At 39.7% G+C, this 16920-nt stretch overlaps 1 protein-coding gene across 1 annotated transcript in view; it reads left to right on the plus strand.

The window, feature by feature from the left end:
• The window catches only part of LOC120488476 (SH3 and multiple ankyrin repeat domains protein 1), a 44487-nt gene that overhangs the window by 21815 nt on the left and 5752 nt on the right, over positions 1-16920 (plus strand). Inside the window, exons 15-24 of the mRNA XM_089125930.1 lie at positions 5141-5223; positions 5309-5433; positions 7553-7688; positions 7792-7872; positions 9717-9740; positions 9980-10039; positions 10224-10339; positions 12172-12295; positions 13274-13521; positions 13833-16447. Coding sequence (XP_088982056.1) covers positions 5141-5223; positions 5309-5433; positions 7553-7688; positions 7792-7872; positions 9717-9740; positions 9980-10039; positions 10224-10339; positions 12172-12295; positions 13274-13521; positions 13833-16447 — 3612 coding nt within the window. The remainder of the gene's footprint in view (positions 1-5140; positions 5224-5308; positions 5434-7552; positions 7689-7791; positions 7873-9716; positions 9741-9979; positions 10040-10223; positions 10340-12171; positions 12296-13273; positions 13522-13832; positions 16448-16920) is intronic.

The raw sequence follows: 16920 nt of genomic DNA on the forward strand, positions 1-16920 counted from the left end.
ATCAGCTGAAAAGGCTTGGTTTCCAGTGAATATGTAAAATTGTGTGCATAGGATGTGTTATATACAACTAATTGTGTACTGTATGCATGGGTGTGTGTGTGTGTCCATGCACATATAAGCTGTCTTGATCATCTGTTGCCATGCAGGCCGAGTGTGTGATGAATACCAGTATCCGCTCGCATCTCTCTCACCCACTCATCAATATCCCACAATTTATCTCCAGTACTGTATGAAAGGATTAGCTCACCCAAAAAATGAAAAATCTGTCATTTACTCACCCTCATGTCGATCCAAACCTGTACTCGGTTATTTTTTATCTGTCCAAACATTGCGATTTGTGAAGAATGTTTATGCATTTCTTAGTAACCCAAAGATTTTTTATAAGATTTAAAAAAAAAGGTTTGTGAAAAAGTTCTTATTCTTTATTTGACCAAACTGTTAACTGTAACTTAACGTATTATTGTGAAATATTATTACAATTTTTATTACAACTGTTTTTTATTGTAATATATTTTAAAGCAATTTATTCCTGAATTTTTTCAGCATCATTACTCCAGTCTTCAGTGTCACATGACCCTTCAGAAATCTTTCTGATATGCCGATTTACTGCTTAAAGGGATAGTTCACTTTGAAATTAATTTTTGATATGTTTTATCTTACCTCAAGGGCATCCAAGATGTAGGTGTCTGTGTTTCCACAGTATTTTCAATTTTGATATTTTTAGGTCAAAGCGTTCTTGTCTATGGTCACCTATGGAGGTCTATGGTCACCACCTCAAAGAGCAGCACAGAGAAGTCCAAATTAAATATGATTTAATGACTCGTAAATGTAAGTACACATTGATGGCCTAAGACACGAAACGAACGGTTTGTGTGAGAAAACGAACAGTATTTATTTAGTTTTTACCTTTTGTAACCACAGCCACGTCCAAGTGATCTGAAGGCACGGGCGCTTCGGTCTGTGCAAGCGCCGGAAGTGATTCAGCGTGTCTGTTGATATATTGAAATCGTCTCCCATTGCGATCACTTGTACGTGGCTGTGGTTACAAGAGGTAAAAACGATATAAATACTGTTCGTTTTCTCACACAAACCGCTCGTTTCGTGTCTTAGGCCATCAATGTGTACTCACATTCACGAGTCATTAAATCATGTTTAATTTGGACTTCTCTGTGCATGCTCTTTGAGGTGGTGACCATAGACCTCCATTATATGGCTGACAGACAAGAACGGTTTGACCTACAAACATCAAAATTGAAACTACTGCGGAAATGCATGAATGTAAAATGTTCCAAAAATGTTTTAAAAGGATGTCAGTGACAGTAACCAAACAGTTTTGGACCCCATTGACTTCCGTCACCTGTCAGGTTACCCATATTCTTCAGAATATCTTCTTTTGTGTTCAGCAGAAGAGATGAACTTTACTATACAGTTTGTGTAAAAGAGTTTTCATCGGGTGAACTTTCCCTTAAAATTTCTCATCCAAAGTTAAGGAAGCCACAGTATATGTCATTTTGAGACACTTCGTCTCACGATATGCCTTCACCATATGAGCAAGAGCAGCGTTTCACAAATCACACAGGTTTGAAACGAGTGCCGGATTGAGTCAACTATTCCTTTAAAGCATGTTTCTCTCCCACACTTGTTTCTTTCGTTCTCTCCCTCCTCTTTTTTTCACACAACCCCTCCTCGTTCTGTCTCTCTCTGAATGTCGCAGTGACTGAATGTGAGCTCTGTTAAACCCTCCCTTTCTCTCCCTCCTCCTCCTCCTCACTCGTTCTTAAGCTTGTAGGTTAGCTCGGTCTCTCTCTCTCTCTCTCTCTCTCTCTCTCTCTCTGGCCGAGTGTGCGCTGAGAGACGAGGGGCCGGAGAGGAGGAGGACTCGGAGGAGGGGGGGGACATGGCAATGGGGGGATACGGAGAGAAAGACCTGTCTCTCCCTCTCTCCCTCTCATCCTCATGGCCCTCGCTCGGTCCCCAGAACCGCAGCGTCTGGTTCATTTACAGGTATCGGCTGCTCCATTCTTTTATTGTCGCTGCGGAGAGAGAGGTAGAGCGAGAGAGAGCGAGAGAGGCAGATGGATGCTCTGAAGAGGTAGCAGACAGACTGTTGAGCAGAATCAATGTTTTCATATACAGTATATATAATCTGTGTGTGTGTATGTGTGTGTGAACAGTCTGCTCTTTTATCGTAATCAGATCCCTCTTCTGTGCGTGTGTGTGTGTGTATGCGTCTATACGTGTGCATTTGAGTCGTGAATGTGTCTGTCATTGTACATACGATGGAGGGAACAACACGTCAGAAAGCCTTTTCCTGCTGTGCGTGTGTTTTAAACCAGTTCATGTGACATGTATGTGTGTTTGTGAATCATTGAAAAGGGTGTGAGTCACTATGGGTGTATATATGTGTGTGTGTGAAAGTGTGCATCATAGAAAGTTGCGATCCTTCGGGGGGTCGATCATATACGTGAACGTGTGTGAGTATTCGTGGCGTATCGTCATCTACGCATCACAGTCATTCCCACACAATGCGATATGATGATGCTTTTCTGAACGGTGTCAAAGTGGGAAAATGCTGGTAAAATTCGAGACGGATCAACTTCTAGAAAATGAGCGAACTTGTCACGTGAGAGGATTTTGTATTTGAAAATCACAATTTCAATGATAATAATAATAAAAAAGACGTTCAGCTTATTTTATTTTTCCAATGCTGATATAATCTGAATATCATTTCAATAGCATCTTGTGATGCTCTTGGATTGAACAAATGTGGCATAAATTGGTGGATTTTGGGAAAAATCTGATTTTTGACCCTTTTAGTAGGGTTTTGGCTCGTCTTAAGTGTTTATAATTAGCTTTTGTTAGTCATTCGGTAGTTAAGTACAGTGCAGTATAATCATGATGCATTTAAACAGATGCTTGCTCTTTCCAAACTGTTGTTAACATATCGTCATTTTGCATCACCGCATTTTCCACCGGTACATCTGATATGTTTGTTGTTAGATGTGTTAAACCTTGTGTTTGCCAGTTCTGTGGGTCGTTTGCTGTATCCATGATGGATGATGATGGTGTTTAATTTGGAAAGTGCTGCTGTTGTGAAAGATTCACATTTGAGATGGTTCAACCTCTAGGAAATTAGCAATTTTAAAAAAATAGTCAATTTTATATACAGAAACTGAACTTATTTTAGTTTTCCAACACTGATGATCTGGATATTAATTTGTTTGCTTGTTGTGATTACTCCTTGATTGACTGAATGTGGGATAAATATGCTAATTTTAAATTGCTAACTGTGCTGTCTCCATAATGGATCTCCAGGATTATGGGGATCTTATCTATATGCCCGTGGAAGAAGATAAAGACTGTAATATTACTACAGATTTAGCTAATGGAAAGAGCTCGCAGGCACTATAAAGTCCTTTTTTGTTGATTTAGTAAACTGAGATCCATTTTGATCAACAAAGGCTGATGTAAAGCTAATAATGGAGAATGTTTAACATTTGTTTTGGATAACATTATGTAAAAGTGATGTGCATGTTAGCAACATGTTCTGTGGTTATTATGTTAGATAAATGTTCTAAAAAAACCTCCCTGGATCATTGTTTGAACATCCTGACCTCAAATGAGTCTATATAATAACATTCTATATAGAATCTAGATCAGTGGTTTATACTCACATTAGGCAAACTGTATATTTAAAATTGGAATGTTCCAAAATGGAATGTTTGGAAAAGGTTTTTAGAATCTTTAGAGGCGTTTAAGCATCAGAACAAAGATATTGTGCAGTCAGAACACACAATGTTCAAAATGATAGAGCTGAGCTGACAAAACATAACTGTCATTGTCTTTGCTCTGAACTAACTGCACACTTCTACAAACCCTCATACATTCACCATGGTAACCATAGTGTCCGCCAAAATAGCATAGTTACTAGCGTGATCGTTGCTACTGTAAATCCAACATATATGACATTTCAAAATCTATTTTTGAGCTTGTGTTTTGAAACATGGCAGCTGGTTTCTAACCGGTCCAAGCTGGTCAATACCTAACGAAAGCTGTACTTTAACTGGTTTACCAGCCACAGCTTGACCACTTTATGCTGGAACTCTTGAAGGAACGTGCTGGAAACGGTTAAAAATGGGTTGTTCACAAAAGAGAATTCAGAACAGTGCTATTTTAGTATCATTAATGTACAAGTATAGTTTTTATATTAATATTTTGATTTTATTGTTGCATAGTGTTTTCATTAAATTTTAAAATGACTAAAAGTCAAGTTACTTTGTTACCTCTTTGTCATTTTTATTAATTTTATGTCTATATAGTTTTAATTGATTTTATTAATGAGGTATAGTTATTTTAGTACAACATTTTTTTAATTATTTATTGGCGTTGGCAACTAACTGAATTAAAATATTTTATATCATAACCCAGAGTGATATTCTCAAACGATGACACTTCTTAAAGGGATAGTTCACTTTGAAATTAATTTTTTGTTATGTTTTATCTTACCTCAAGGGCATCCAAGATGTAGGTGTCTTTGTTTCCGCAGTATTTTCAATTTTGATATTTTTAGGTCAAACCGTTTTTGTCTGTCAGTCATATAATGCATCTCTATGGTCACCACCTCAAAGAGCATGCACAGAGAAGTCCAAATTAAACATGATTTAATGTCTCGTAAATGTAAGTACACATCGAATGCCTAAGACACGAAACGAGCGGTTTGTGTGAGAAAACGAACAGTATTTATATCGTTTGACCAATTGTAACCACAGCCACGTACAATCTAAGGAAAGCGCCGGAAGTGATCTCTCGTGTGTGTACTTATTATTTACACAGAGATTTACTCACACAAACCGCTCGTTTCATGTCTTAGGCCATTAATGTGTACTTACATTTACGAGTCATTAAATCATGTTTAATCTGGACTTCTCTGTGCATGCTCTTTGAGGTGGTGACCATAGACCTGCATTATATGACTGACAGACAAAACGGTTTGACCTAAAAACATCAAAATTGAAACTACTGAGGAAACAAAGAAAAAAAATCATAAAACATACCAAAAATTCATTTCAAAGTGAACTACCCTTTAATTTTGAGCCTTGAGTGTTTCATGTGAGCACCTCTTGTCTTTTTTCTCTGACAGTGACTACATCATAAAGGAGAAAACTGTACTTCTGCAGAAAAAAGACAATGAAGGCTTTGGTTTTGTGCTCAGAGGGGCCAAAGGTGAGTGATGGACATCAACGAGCTCTTTTCTGGTTTGATAACAGCAGGACCGATCTGATCTGTGATTATGATCTATGATCTCTAGCCCAGACTCCTGTGGAGGAGTTCAGCCCGACTCCGGCCTTCCCTGCCCTGCAGTATCTGGAGTCAGTCGACGAGGGGGGCGTCGCGTGGCGGTCCGGTCTGCGGATGGGGGACTTCCTGATCGAGGTCAGCAAAGAGCTCGCCTCCTTAGATGCAGCCATTTTAGACAATTAATGCACGGGTTTATTAGATAACGAGCCACCGAACGCAGAACGCAAAGCCAAAACGAGTTTAGCGGTATAGTCTCCTGTCTGTGAGGTGTTAAACCCTTGACTGAACAAATCTTAACACCTACACTGAGGTGATAAGCCTCACTGTGATACTTGTGTTACTGACTTTAATTTGATTCTGCAAGAGAAGATGACGTGGAGCTTGCGTACCCTGTATATGCCATCTTGACTATTTGGTGTGGCAAAGTACATTTGTATTGATGCATCTCCAGACGCTTCGGCCTGTTAGCAAACACCTTCACCTCACGGTTCCCGGCTGGTTAATGTGGAGTGTGAATCATGTTGAATCATTTTGAAACAAGTCTGATGATAATACTTAAGACGCCCACTTGTGTTTCTCGTTTCTCTCTCTCTAAACTGCAAATCAAATTTCCTTTCTTATATAATTGTCAAATATGATTTTATTTAAAAACAATCTTTGTAAAGCCATGAAAGTCACTTGAAGTGAATAATGTGGTTGAAAGTTTAGGGTAAGATGTGCTCACCAAGGCTACATTTATTTGATAAAAAATACAGCAAAAACAGAAATATTCTAAAAAATTATTGCATTTTAATTTGAATATATTGTCAAGTGTAATTTATTCTTGTGATGCAATGCTGTATTTTCAGCATCATTACCCCTTCAGTGTCACATGATCCGTCAGGAATCATTCTAATATGCTGATTTGCATATAATCAATGTTGAAATCAGCTTTGTTGCTTTTTAAAATATTATATTACATATTATAATATACTGTATTATATATTTGTGTGGAAACCTTGATAGGTTTAGGATTCTTTGATAAATAGAAAGTTAAAAAGAACAGAATTGGTTTGAAATAGAATCTTTTGTAATATTATAAATGTCTTTAGTGTCACTTTTGATCAATTCAAAGCATCCTTACTAAATATATGTAATGAGACCCCCAGACCTTTGCATATCTTAGAAAATATTTTAAAGGGATAATTCACTCAAAAGTGAAAATTCTGTAATTATTTACTCACACTCATGTCGTTCCAAACCTGTAAGACTTTCGTTCATCTTCGTAGGACAAGTGATGATCTTTTTGGTGAAATCTGAGCCGTTTCTGTCCTCCATTGACAGCTAGGCAACTACCATTTTGACTCTTCAAAAAATGTAAATTTCATAAAAAGATCGTAAAACTGTATATGAATTGAGCAGTTTAGTCCAAATTTTCTGAAAAGACTTTGTTTTATGTGATGAACAGATTTAATTTAGGCTTTTAGTCACATATGAACATTGTTTAGTGAACATAAACAGAACCGATTTGATGCACGAGAACAAACCATTTGCTGAAGCTCAAACGTGCTGCGTAACACGAGAAGCCTCATTGTTTCTCACACAGGCTGGGTTGATTTAAAGGAGTAGTTTACTTTAAATAAAACTTTTGCTGATAATGTACTCACCCCCATTTCATCCAAGATGTCCACGTCTTTCTTTCTTCAGTCGAAAAGAAATTAAGGTTTTTGGATTTTCTCCATATAATGGACTTCAATGGGGTCCAAACGGTTCAAGGTCCAAATGAGAGTTTCAGTGCAGCTTCAAAGGGCTTTAAACAATTCCAGACGATGAATAAGGGTCTTATCAAGCGAAACGATCGCTCATTTAAAAAATAAATAAAAAAGCTTAAGTTTTATAAGCACAAATGCTCGCCTTACTCTGTTCTGTGATGCGCGTTCGTGACTCTCCTATTCGAACTCATTCATCAAAATGAACAAATCTTTTTTTGAGTCATTTGTTTCATTTCGTTCGTTGAATGAACCAAATGTCTCAAAAAGATTTGAAAAGATAAAGTTAAAGTGAACTAAACCTTTAATGCAATCTCTTTATAAACTTTTTGAAGCATCAAAGTGGTAGTTGCGTATCCGTCAATAGAGGGACAGAAAGTCTTACAGGTTTGAAACGACATGAGGGTGAGTAAATAATGACAGAATGGTCATTTTTGGGTGAACTATCCCTTTATGTTACTATTGATTCAACGAAAAGTGTCGTCATTATCGCTTTTTTCTCTCAGGTGAATGGGATTAATGTGGTGAAGGTGGGTCACAGGCAGGTGGTGAACATGATTCGCCAGGGCGGGAACAGTCTGATGGTGAAGGTCGTCATGGTTGCACGAAATCCTGAGATGGAGGAAATGCCTAAGAAGAAAGGTCAGGGTCTGCTTTTACTGTGGATTTGTCTGTGGGAGGATGGATGAATGGCATTGCAGACCGTTTTTGATTTGATTTAATAGCGCTCTCTCCTTACCTTTAGTTCCCCAGCAAAGTAAGCGGCTGACCCCTCCGGCTATTGCTCTGCGCTCCAAATCCATGACTTCAGAACTGGAGGAGATGGGTACAGACTTACAAACACAGATCCTCACCTTACATACACATACATGCATGAAATACATGTTAGTATGTTCAGCAGTTTTATCACAAAACTTATTATCATGTATTGTCATCTTTTTGACTGATGATGTGCTTGTTTTTCTCTCTTCTTTGCACACAGTGGAGAAAGGTCTGTGAAATCTCCTTTCATTTTGAATCATTATATTATTATTTTAGAGTGAATGACCTAAAACTATCCACAATTCACCCCAAGATCAATAAATAAAATTATTTACAATTTTTTTTTACTTAATTGCCACAAAATCAACTATATATATATATATATATATATATATACATTAGTGCTGTCAAACGAATAAAATATTTAATCACGATTAATCGCATTAATGTCATAGTTAACTCGCGATTAATCGCACTTTTTTTTTTATTCTAAATGTCTCTTGATTTCTTTTTGTTACATTATTTTTTTCTCATTTTAATGCTCTTATCAATATGGAAAAGTGGAAAAATTATTATTGAAAATAACATTGGAATAGTGTTCAATTTCACACTAACATAAAGCCTATAAATAATCTCTCACACAATGTAACACTTTCTATCAATAAAAGGGTGAAAGAAATATTGACGAGGCCCTAATATTGGCGAGGGGGTGGACAATTCGCATCATCTGTGTGTGTGTGTGTGTGTGTGTGTGTGTGTTTGCTTGGCCATCATCAAGTGGTATTTCAGACTGGACGTGCTGCGATGATGATAGCTCAGTTCACAACGACAAAACACAGATCACTTGGTCTTGTGAATGGGACAATATGGCAACTTTTTACAAGTAAACTTTCCATTCAGAATTTTAGGGCATCCATTTCGGCGTCTCGCGCTCGTCATCCACTCAAAAGTAACTTTACTATTTGGCCGGCTCGCAAGCCGAAACAAGTGTGTGCGGCACAAAACGGGATAAAAAAAATTAACGCCGTTAAAATGGGTTTGCATTAACGCCGTTAATAACGTGTTAAACTGACAGCCATAATATATATATATATATATATATAATTTTGTGACAATTAAACATTAGTTTTTTTTTGTAATATTCTCATCATTATATTTGCACTGATGCAAAAAACAATATTTGCATTCCACAACCATAATGTATAAATTCTTCTCTTTTTTAAAACATAGTACATGTCATGAAAATGTCACAATGAAAAAACAAAATGAAATATAACCCTCTAGGCACCACGGTCAAGTTTACACTGAATAAAACGGATGATTTTGTCAAATTGGGTGTCAAATTTCATTCCACCTCCCCTCCACTAGAAGGCAGACATCATACTTCATCCCGACTCAAAAAAACGTCATACTTATTTACAAAATGTTCGAGTTATGTGCTCAGAAGCGGAGCTAGTGTGTGACTGAGCCATTTTATCCGAGTCTCATCAAAATGTTGTAGAGAGTTCTTTCAGTAATCTGTCTTCTCATATAAAATGTTTCAAGGATATGAATGTTGGTAGTAGTTGGTAGTAGTATTAGTAATAGAAATTACACTGTGCATTTAACTTAACCATTTGCTACCCAGAGGTCGTGGTAGATTTCAAACAACGAACAACTGTATGTGATTTACATTTATTAGTTATAAATTGTGACAATGAAAACACGTAACGTTTGTTGGCTGTCAGTTGTCATCTCAGTTTGTTACCATGACAACTCAAAATAGATTGCAAACTTGAGAAAGATACAAGGGAATCATTTAAATGCATGATACAAAAATAACTAAATATGAAAATATTACGTTGTCCAGTAAAGCGTGCACTTGTGGAAAGTTATTTCATGTGTAAGATTACTCACTTTCTGTTACAGCTGCCACCCCATGGAAGAAACCAGGTGATTTCTCTTTTGATTTTGCTTTAATGGGCATGTGGATGTCAGTTATCAAATGCATGATGATGATGATGAGTGACTAGCTAGAGTTAGCACAATTATCATATGGGAGGCATTTACCATAAGAGCAGCTCATGAAAGTTTCTCCGGGATGTATGAATGTGCCTTATAAGCTGTTTGTTAGGATCATTATGAGATTGGACATTTTTTGAATGTGATTTTTTTTCTCTCTCTATGATCAGATCATTCAGAGAGTTCTCAAGCTCCAGAAAAGAAGAAGAGTGTCTATCAAATGGCCCTTAGTAAGAAATCTTCCTTTTAATTATGACATCTATCTCCTGCTATGCATTCCTCTTTATATCATTATATACTGTATATTATGATAAATGCACATGGCTTCACCTCCAGTCTGACAGTCTGTTGAATAAAAAGACATGATTTATAGCATGCATGAATGGCGTCTTTTTTCATCCTTTCGTTCTCCAGATAAGCTGGACGAGATTCTAGCCGCTGCTCAACAGACAATTAGCACATCAGACTCTCAGGGTCACAGAGGTCATGGGGGCAAGAAGGAACGAAACAAGGGCTTTAACGCTAATGAGGTAACATCTCTGTTTCATTTATCCCTGTACTGATAAACCGTGATTCGACTGTGTTGAAGAAGCTACTTTTAAAGCTAGTTTGTTACTCATAAGTTACTCATAATTTAAACTGCAATCGAAGCTACTTAAAGATGGTAGCTACTGATGATATATTTTTTCATTTATCACCAGCATGAACTTTAACAAACTACTTTAACAACATTTTAATGAACAGCTAAAAATAAGGTCTAAAATGCCGTGCAGAGATTCAAATCGGTGAACCATCCGAACAAAACAAGTCACTAGAATGAATTGGACTTTCTAACATTATACATGAGAGAGAAGTTTGGAAAAGCATGTTTGATTATTGCATCAGCTTACTCAAAAACCACAGCTACTCGTTGGAAAAAGTAGCTACAAGATAAGCTTCAGAAGAGTTATATACAGTACGAAGCTTTGAGACTTGGTAGCTTTGGTTGAAGAAAGGAGTTCTTTATAGTATATAATAGGCTACAAATGACCATTTACGTTTGTTAGCCCGATCGTAGGTGTTGAGAAGCTGTGTTAGTAAGGCTTTTCACTAGAGCCCGACCGATAAAGGATTTTGAAGGCCAATACCGATACAAATATTTTTGGGTTTTAAAATCCGATATATCGGCCGATATTATTATTTTTTTTATTAAATATTGTTGGATTTCACACACGTGTAAAAGAAAAGCGAACTTTTCTGCACAAGATACGTTTGATACTTTTTCTCTATGTCTAAATGTTCACTCCTCGCAAGTATAACTTACATTTTACAATGCAGGGACTGTAACTAGAGATATGCTAGTTATAAATACAGTAATCATTACTTTATTTAGGCAGAAAAAGTTCATTGTGGTTTCCAAGCTCATTAATGTTAACGTTAGCGGTCTTCCACTGATGATAGTGGCATTAGCTTGCTTTGTGGTTAGCTAGTCTATGATGAGCCATAATTTAGCAATAGATAACATCATACTGCAAATTTTAAAACATACATTTTCAATATAACAGGCCAAGGAGAGATGATTGAAGCGTGTTTCGTCCGTTTTTATTTTATTTTTTAAATATTCATTTATCGCCCATTATAACTGCTGATACCGATATTTTGGAAAATGCCTAATATCGGCCGATATATCGGTCTGGCTCTACTTTTATAACTGCTGATACCGATATTTTGGAAAATGCCTAATATCGACCGATAATATCGGCCGGCCAATATAGCGGTCTGGCTTCTACTTTGTCTAAATGTTCACTCCTCGCAAGTATAACTTACATTTTACAATGCAGGGACTGTAACTAGAGATATGCTAGTTATAAATACAGTAATAATTACTTTGTTTAGGCATAAAAAGTTCATTGTGGTTTCCAAGCTCATTAATGTTAACGTTAGCGGTCTTCCACTGATGATAGTGGCATTAGCTAGCTTTGTGGTTAGCTAGTCTATGATGAGCCATAATTTAGCAATAGATAACATCATACTGCAAATTGTAAAACATAAATTTTCAATATAACAGGCCAAGGAGAGATGATTGAAGCGTGTTTCGTCCATTTTTATTTTATTTTTTAAATATTAATTTATCAGCCATTATAACTGCCGATACCGATATTATGGAAAATGCCTAATATCGGCCGGCCAATATATCGGTCTGGCTCTACTTTTCACCTGGTAGTAAGTGTAAGAGTGCAACAACCTTTGTGCTGTATTTGCTGAAAAAAGTACATTTACTAGCAGTTCATGTGTGAATATTGTGCTGTAATCCGTATTTCACCGAGGCAGCAAGGAAATGTGATAAATATTTAATCCCATCTGCCTTTTTCTTTGTTCACAGCAAACTTTTGAACAATCAGGTGTTGGCATGATGCCATCAGGGTCTGGGTATGGTTATAACCAAGCCCAGTTTTCATCAGGCCATTCAACTCAGCGTGCTATGATGATGCGTCAGAAATCCATGGGTGTGTTTAAATGTTATCATCTCTTTACAGTCCCTCCAGAAAAACGTGATTATGCGATCGCTGAATTCGATGCAAAATCAGCCAAAGTCCGCATATTTATGCGGAGGCCGCATTTTTTCAAATACGCCGCACTATCGCCGCATAAATTGCCGATTTCCGTGCAAAATATGTGGGGTTTGCATAATTTGATAATGCTCGCATTTTCGTTGCAAAAAAGTCACATGTATCTTAGCAGAAAGTTGAAAAATGTTGCGTTTGCTTCACACAAGAGCAGCCATTTCCCCCTGTTTCCATGGGAAAGTTATGAAGTGACGCAATTACGCGACGGGATAGCTCACAGCTGAAGTTATTGCAGAGGCCAGACAGACTCACGGAGGCGATTGACATCTCACAAATATAACTCGTATAACTGTCTGTCACACGTTCTACCGTCACATCGTTACTTAATAAACAACATAAGATAAAAGAAGTAGCATCAAATAGAAATTACCCGCACACATGGGGTGTTCGAGGCGAACAAATAATATAACACTGCAGAGAGTTCAACAGGGAGCGCGCAGCTCTTAAAGGGGCCACACTTTATTTACACTCGTTACAGTCTGAAATAAAACAAGATGAGAAATTAAATATTCCCAGCACTTTCTATGATGTAGTATGCTTGCTTATCAAATGAAGTAATAAGAAATTACTCTTTACATTAAGGTGGTAGCCTATGAGAACAGGATGTTGGGGGAATCACTTTTTTTTCTCTTTTTCATCAAACCGCAAGTTCCCGCAAATTTTGCAAGTTCCCGCAATTTCATCGCATAAAATTGCATAAATATCGCATTTTTAAAGAAAACGAGCCGCGTAATCAAGGATTTTTGCCCGCAACAATCACAAAAAAACTGGAAGGACTGTCTTTAGTTCAATTGCACTGTAACTAGGGCTGCACAATTGATCGAATTTGTAATCGCAATTACAATTATGTAATTAAAGGAGTTACAGAAGAGGAGAGGGTACATCTCCATCCTCCTACTATGAAGTTGTCTCGTAGTCTGTCTGTGCCTGGACCAGAGGACATTCCCCCTCCACCCGACACCTCAGCGCCTGAGCCGCCCCTGTCTGCCGGTGGCCACACAGATAGGAGAGCAGCACCAACACATTTTTATGCTGTCCCTCCTTTGCCTCCATCACACCACCAGCCTCACACCCAGACACAGCACAGGGTCCCTCCCAACCGCAGGGTAAGAGCTTAATACATACAACAACAACAACAACAAGTTTATTTATATAGCACAATTCATTCCATCAAAGTACTTCAATGCGCTTTACAAAAAGTAAAAACATCATGATAAAATACCAGATACAAACATGCACAAAAAAAGATAATAAAGATTTAATAAAAAATAAATAAACAAATTTAAAACTACACAGTATAGCTAATTTTAAGAACTCAGCCTAAGAACACATAGGTCAAAGGTCCCAAGAATTGGCATCAGTTGTTCTTTCTTGTCTTTTCCAGTAAAAAAAGAGCATTAAATCTTGTGTTTTACAGGCTGAAACTGATACCAGCAAGATGGGAGGAGCAAGAATGGGTGGCATGAGGCGTGGCCATAGCAACGCCACACCTCCCTCCGATGTGGCCTCCAAACAGTCCACCACACAGCGTAACCAAGCGCAAGCGGTGGCTAAGGCTGCAAGTCGGCAAGTCGGGAAGGGGCTGTTGGTGAAGCAGCGCAAGGTGGAGGAGGCAACGGGCAGGGAAAAATTGCAGAAAAGTTCCATTTCAATCCCAACGATTATTGTTAAAGCGCCATCTACCAGCAGCTCCGGGCACAGTAGCCGTGCAAGCAGTGAGGATACAGAACTGTCTCCCGAGATGAATGAAGAGCAGGAGCCTCAAAACCCAGTCATGGCTCCTACGCCCACTCCAGCTCCACCACCTAATATCCCAGGTAAACTGGAAACACTGGGCAGGAGCACAGCACAGCGGGAACGTGAACGCTTCCGCGATTCCCGTCGGAAAAGCGCCTCGTTTTACTACTCCTCCGAGGAGGACGTTTTAGATGAGAAGGAGTCCGCTCAAACTCCAGTGGAGGCCAACACCACCTCTCGTTTGCGCTCGTCTAAATCTATCGATGAGGGATTGATCTCTGGTGATGCCTTAAGCATGCCGCCTGCGTTTGGGTTGCCGCAGTACGCATCAGCTACACCTCATCAAGCAACCACCTTCATCCACCCATTGACGGGGAAAGTTCTAGACCCAACAAGCCCGCTTGGACTCGCGCTGGCAGCACGTGAGCGAGCGCTGAAAGACGACCACCGTACACGTAGAGAGGAACGGCACTTCGGCCGCCAGCTGTCCAGCACTGGCGTTTTCCCTTCTGCAGTCTCCCCTCCAAACCAAAAGCCCGTTCCTCCATTCTACATATACCAATCACACACCTCACTCTACCTTAGTGGTGCCTCTCCAACAACAGTTGGACCAGGCCCACAGAGTCGCCCCCAGTCTCCTCGAATGCTGCGATTGACTGGTGGTGGGACGGGGAGCTTGGAATGGAATGAACAGAACCTCATGGATAGAGAGGACAGAGGGGCACCAAAGGTGCGGTTTACAGATAATCAAGCCAGTCAGTACCAGTCTCACCCTCAGGACCGGGACAACAGAGCCAATCAGTACCACACCTACCTGCGGGAAAGGGAGAGAGAAGGGCACAAGAGGATACCGCCCAAGCCTCCTCCCCGCAGGCCTTCCTACATAGATAAGGAGAGTGAACTCGGCACGGCTGACAAAAGTCCCACCAGTAATTCCCAGGATGACAGGGGAGGACAGAAGGAGGGGGAGAAGGATGTGAAGCAAGGGGGAAATCTACGGGTTGGAGAGGGTGGCGATGTGATGATGCTTCCACCTCCTGCTCCATCTGTGGATGTGGATGATGAGTTTGTGTTTGCAGAGCCCCTTCCTCCCCCTATACAGTTTGCAAACGGGATAGAAATAGACACCCATGGAACAACAGAATATAATCGACAACAACAACAACAGAAGGAGCTGTCAGGATCTCAGTCACTCAATGATCAACACTCCCTGCAAATGGTTTCCAATCCCCAGCAAGATGCCATGTCCCTACCAGACAACATGCATGCTGACTCACAGCAGACACCCATCCATCCTTCTGCTGTGGTACATCCATATCTCTTCCCACCGACTTCTCAAATCCAGCCTCCACAGCTGTGTCCTAAAATAGCTCAACCCTCTGGCTATTCCCAGCACCCAAACACTGGCCAACCCCAACCTTTACACTCGCCACAAGCGGGAGACTCTGCCACTTCCAGTCTTACATCTTATGACAGTGAGGTGGCCAATCTGACTCAGTCAGCCCTCTCCCCATCTCTTCCTTCCCCTCAGATTTTCCCTCCTTCGAGTTCCCCTTCCGCCCCCGCCACCACCTCCTCATCTGACCCTACGTCGTTGCATCGACCTCTACCACTTTTCTACCAAAACCAAGGTCACGCAAATGTGTCTCTGTCGTATTCCACCATGGTTGCACCTGCTGCTGTAATGACCGTCACCACAACTATGCCTTTAGAAAGTACATCAGTTACAGCAACGGCACTTAAGGGGCGTGATTGGTCGGAGGCTGTGGTTGATTCTGGAATTGAGGAACTGGAGAGTCACAGCATCAGTGAAAACTTTGCAGAAAGAATGGATCGAGAAGGAGGCCAAGAGAAGGAGAGGGAAGGAAGGCGAGAAAGTACGGAGAGCGGGATAGTAGGAGATGGTTTTAAAGGAGACCGAAGAGTGTCCCAGGATTTGTCTCTTTCTCACACCGATAAATTCGCTCAAAAAAGCCACAAACCGCACGTACATAAATCCAAACCTCCAAACCCGCCGCTAGCTAAACCACACACTCAAAATATGTTAAAATACCACGCACACACACAGAATGGGCGAACCGGACCACCGCTGCAGCGGCAGGCTAGCACTGCTCCCAACATGTACAGGTCGAGGGAAGAGGAGGAGCAAGAACAGGAAGTGAAGATTCCAGCGTTTATGGATCGACGTCTCAACTCTCCTCTCTCCAATGTGAAGGCCAGCATCATAAATGAGCTCAGCAGTAAACTACAACAGCTTGGGGGCTGGCAGGGTCAGGGACCACCGCCGAATCATAGGTGAAAACAATCACATACATAGACACACAATCTTACCAATAATACAGTACAGCATTGAAGTCACAATTATAGACAAGCTAATGCATGCAACCAGTTTTTCAAATAAACAATCCTTTGAACAAATCCTGGAACATATGGTGCGTTCTATTATACCCAACGAACCGACTCGGACCTCGGATTTGACGTCACGTCCACACTTCAAGCGTTCTATTATGTCTTGCTTGTCCGAGTCGGAGAAAGCTGTTGCAATGGTAGCACTGGCCGAGTACCAGGCACTTACAATAAAATAAAAACGTTATGACTACACCTTATCAAAACGCAGCCATTTGAACTTGAAAATGTTCACTTTATTTAAAGTTTTTCATGTTAATCTTCTGTTAGCAACGCTAGTAATTGCATTCACAACAACCGATTCCCATACCTACAGGGAACGCAGTAATACGAGTGATTATAATCGTCATTTAAAATACCAA

Source organism: Pimephales promelas, chromosome 22, assembly GCF_988280905.1.
Source record: "Pimephales promelas chromosome 22, fPimPro1.hap1.1, whole genome shotgun sequence".
NCBI lineage: Eukaryota > Metazoa > Chordata > Actinopteri > Cypriniformes > Leuciscidae > Pimephales > Pimephales promelas.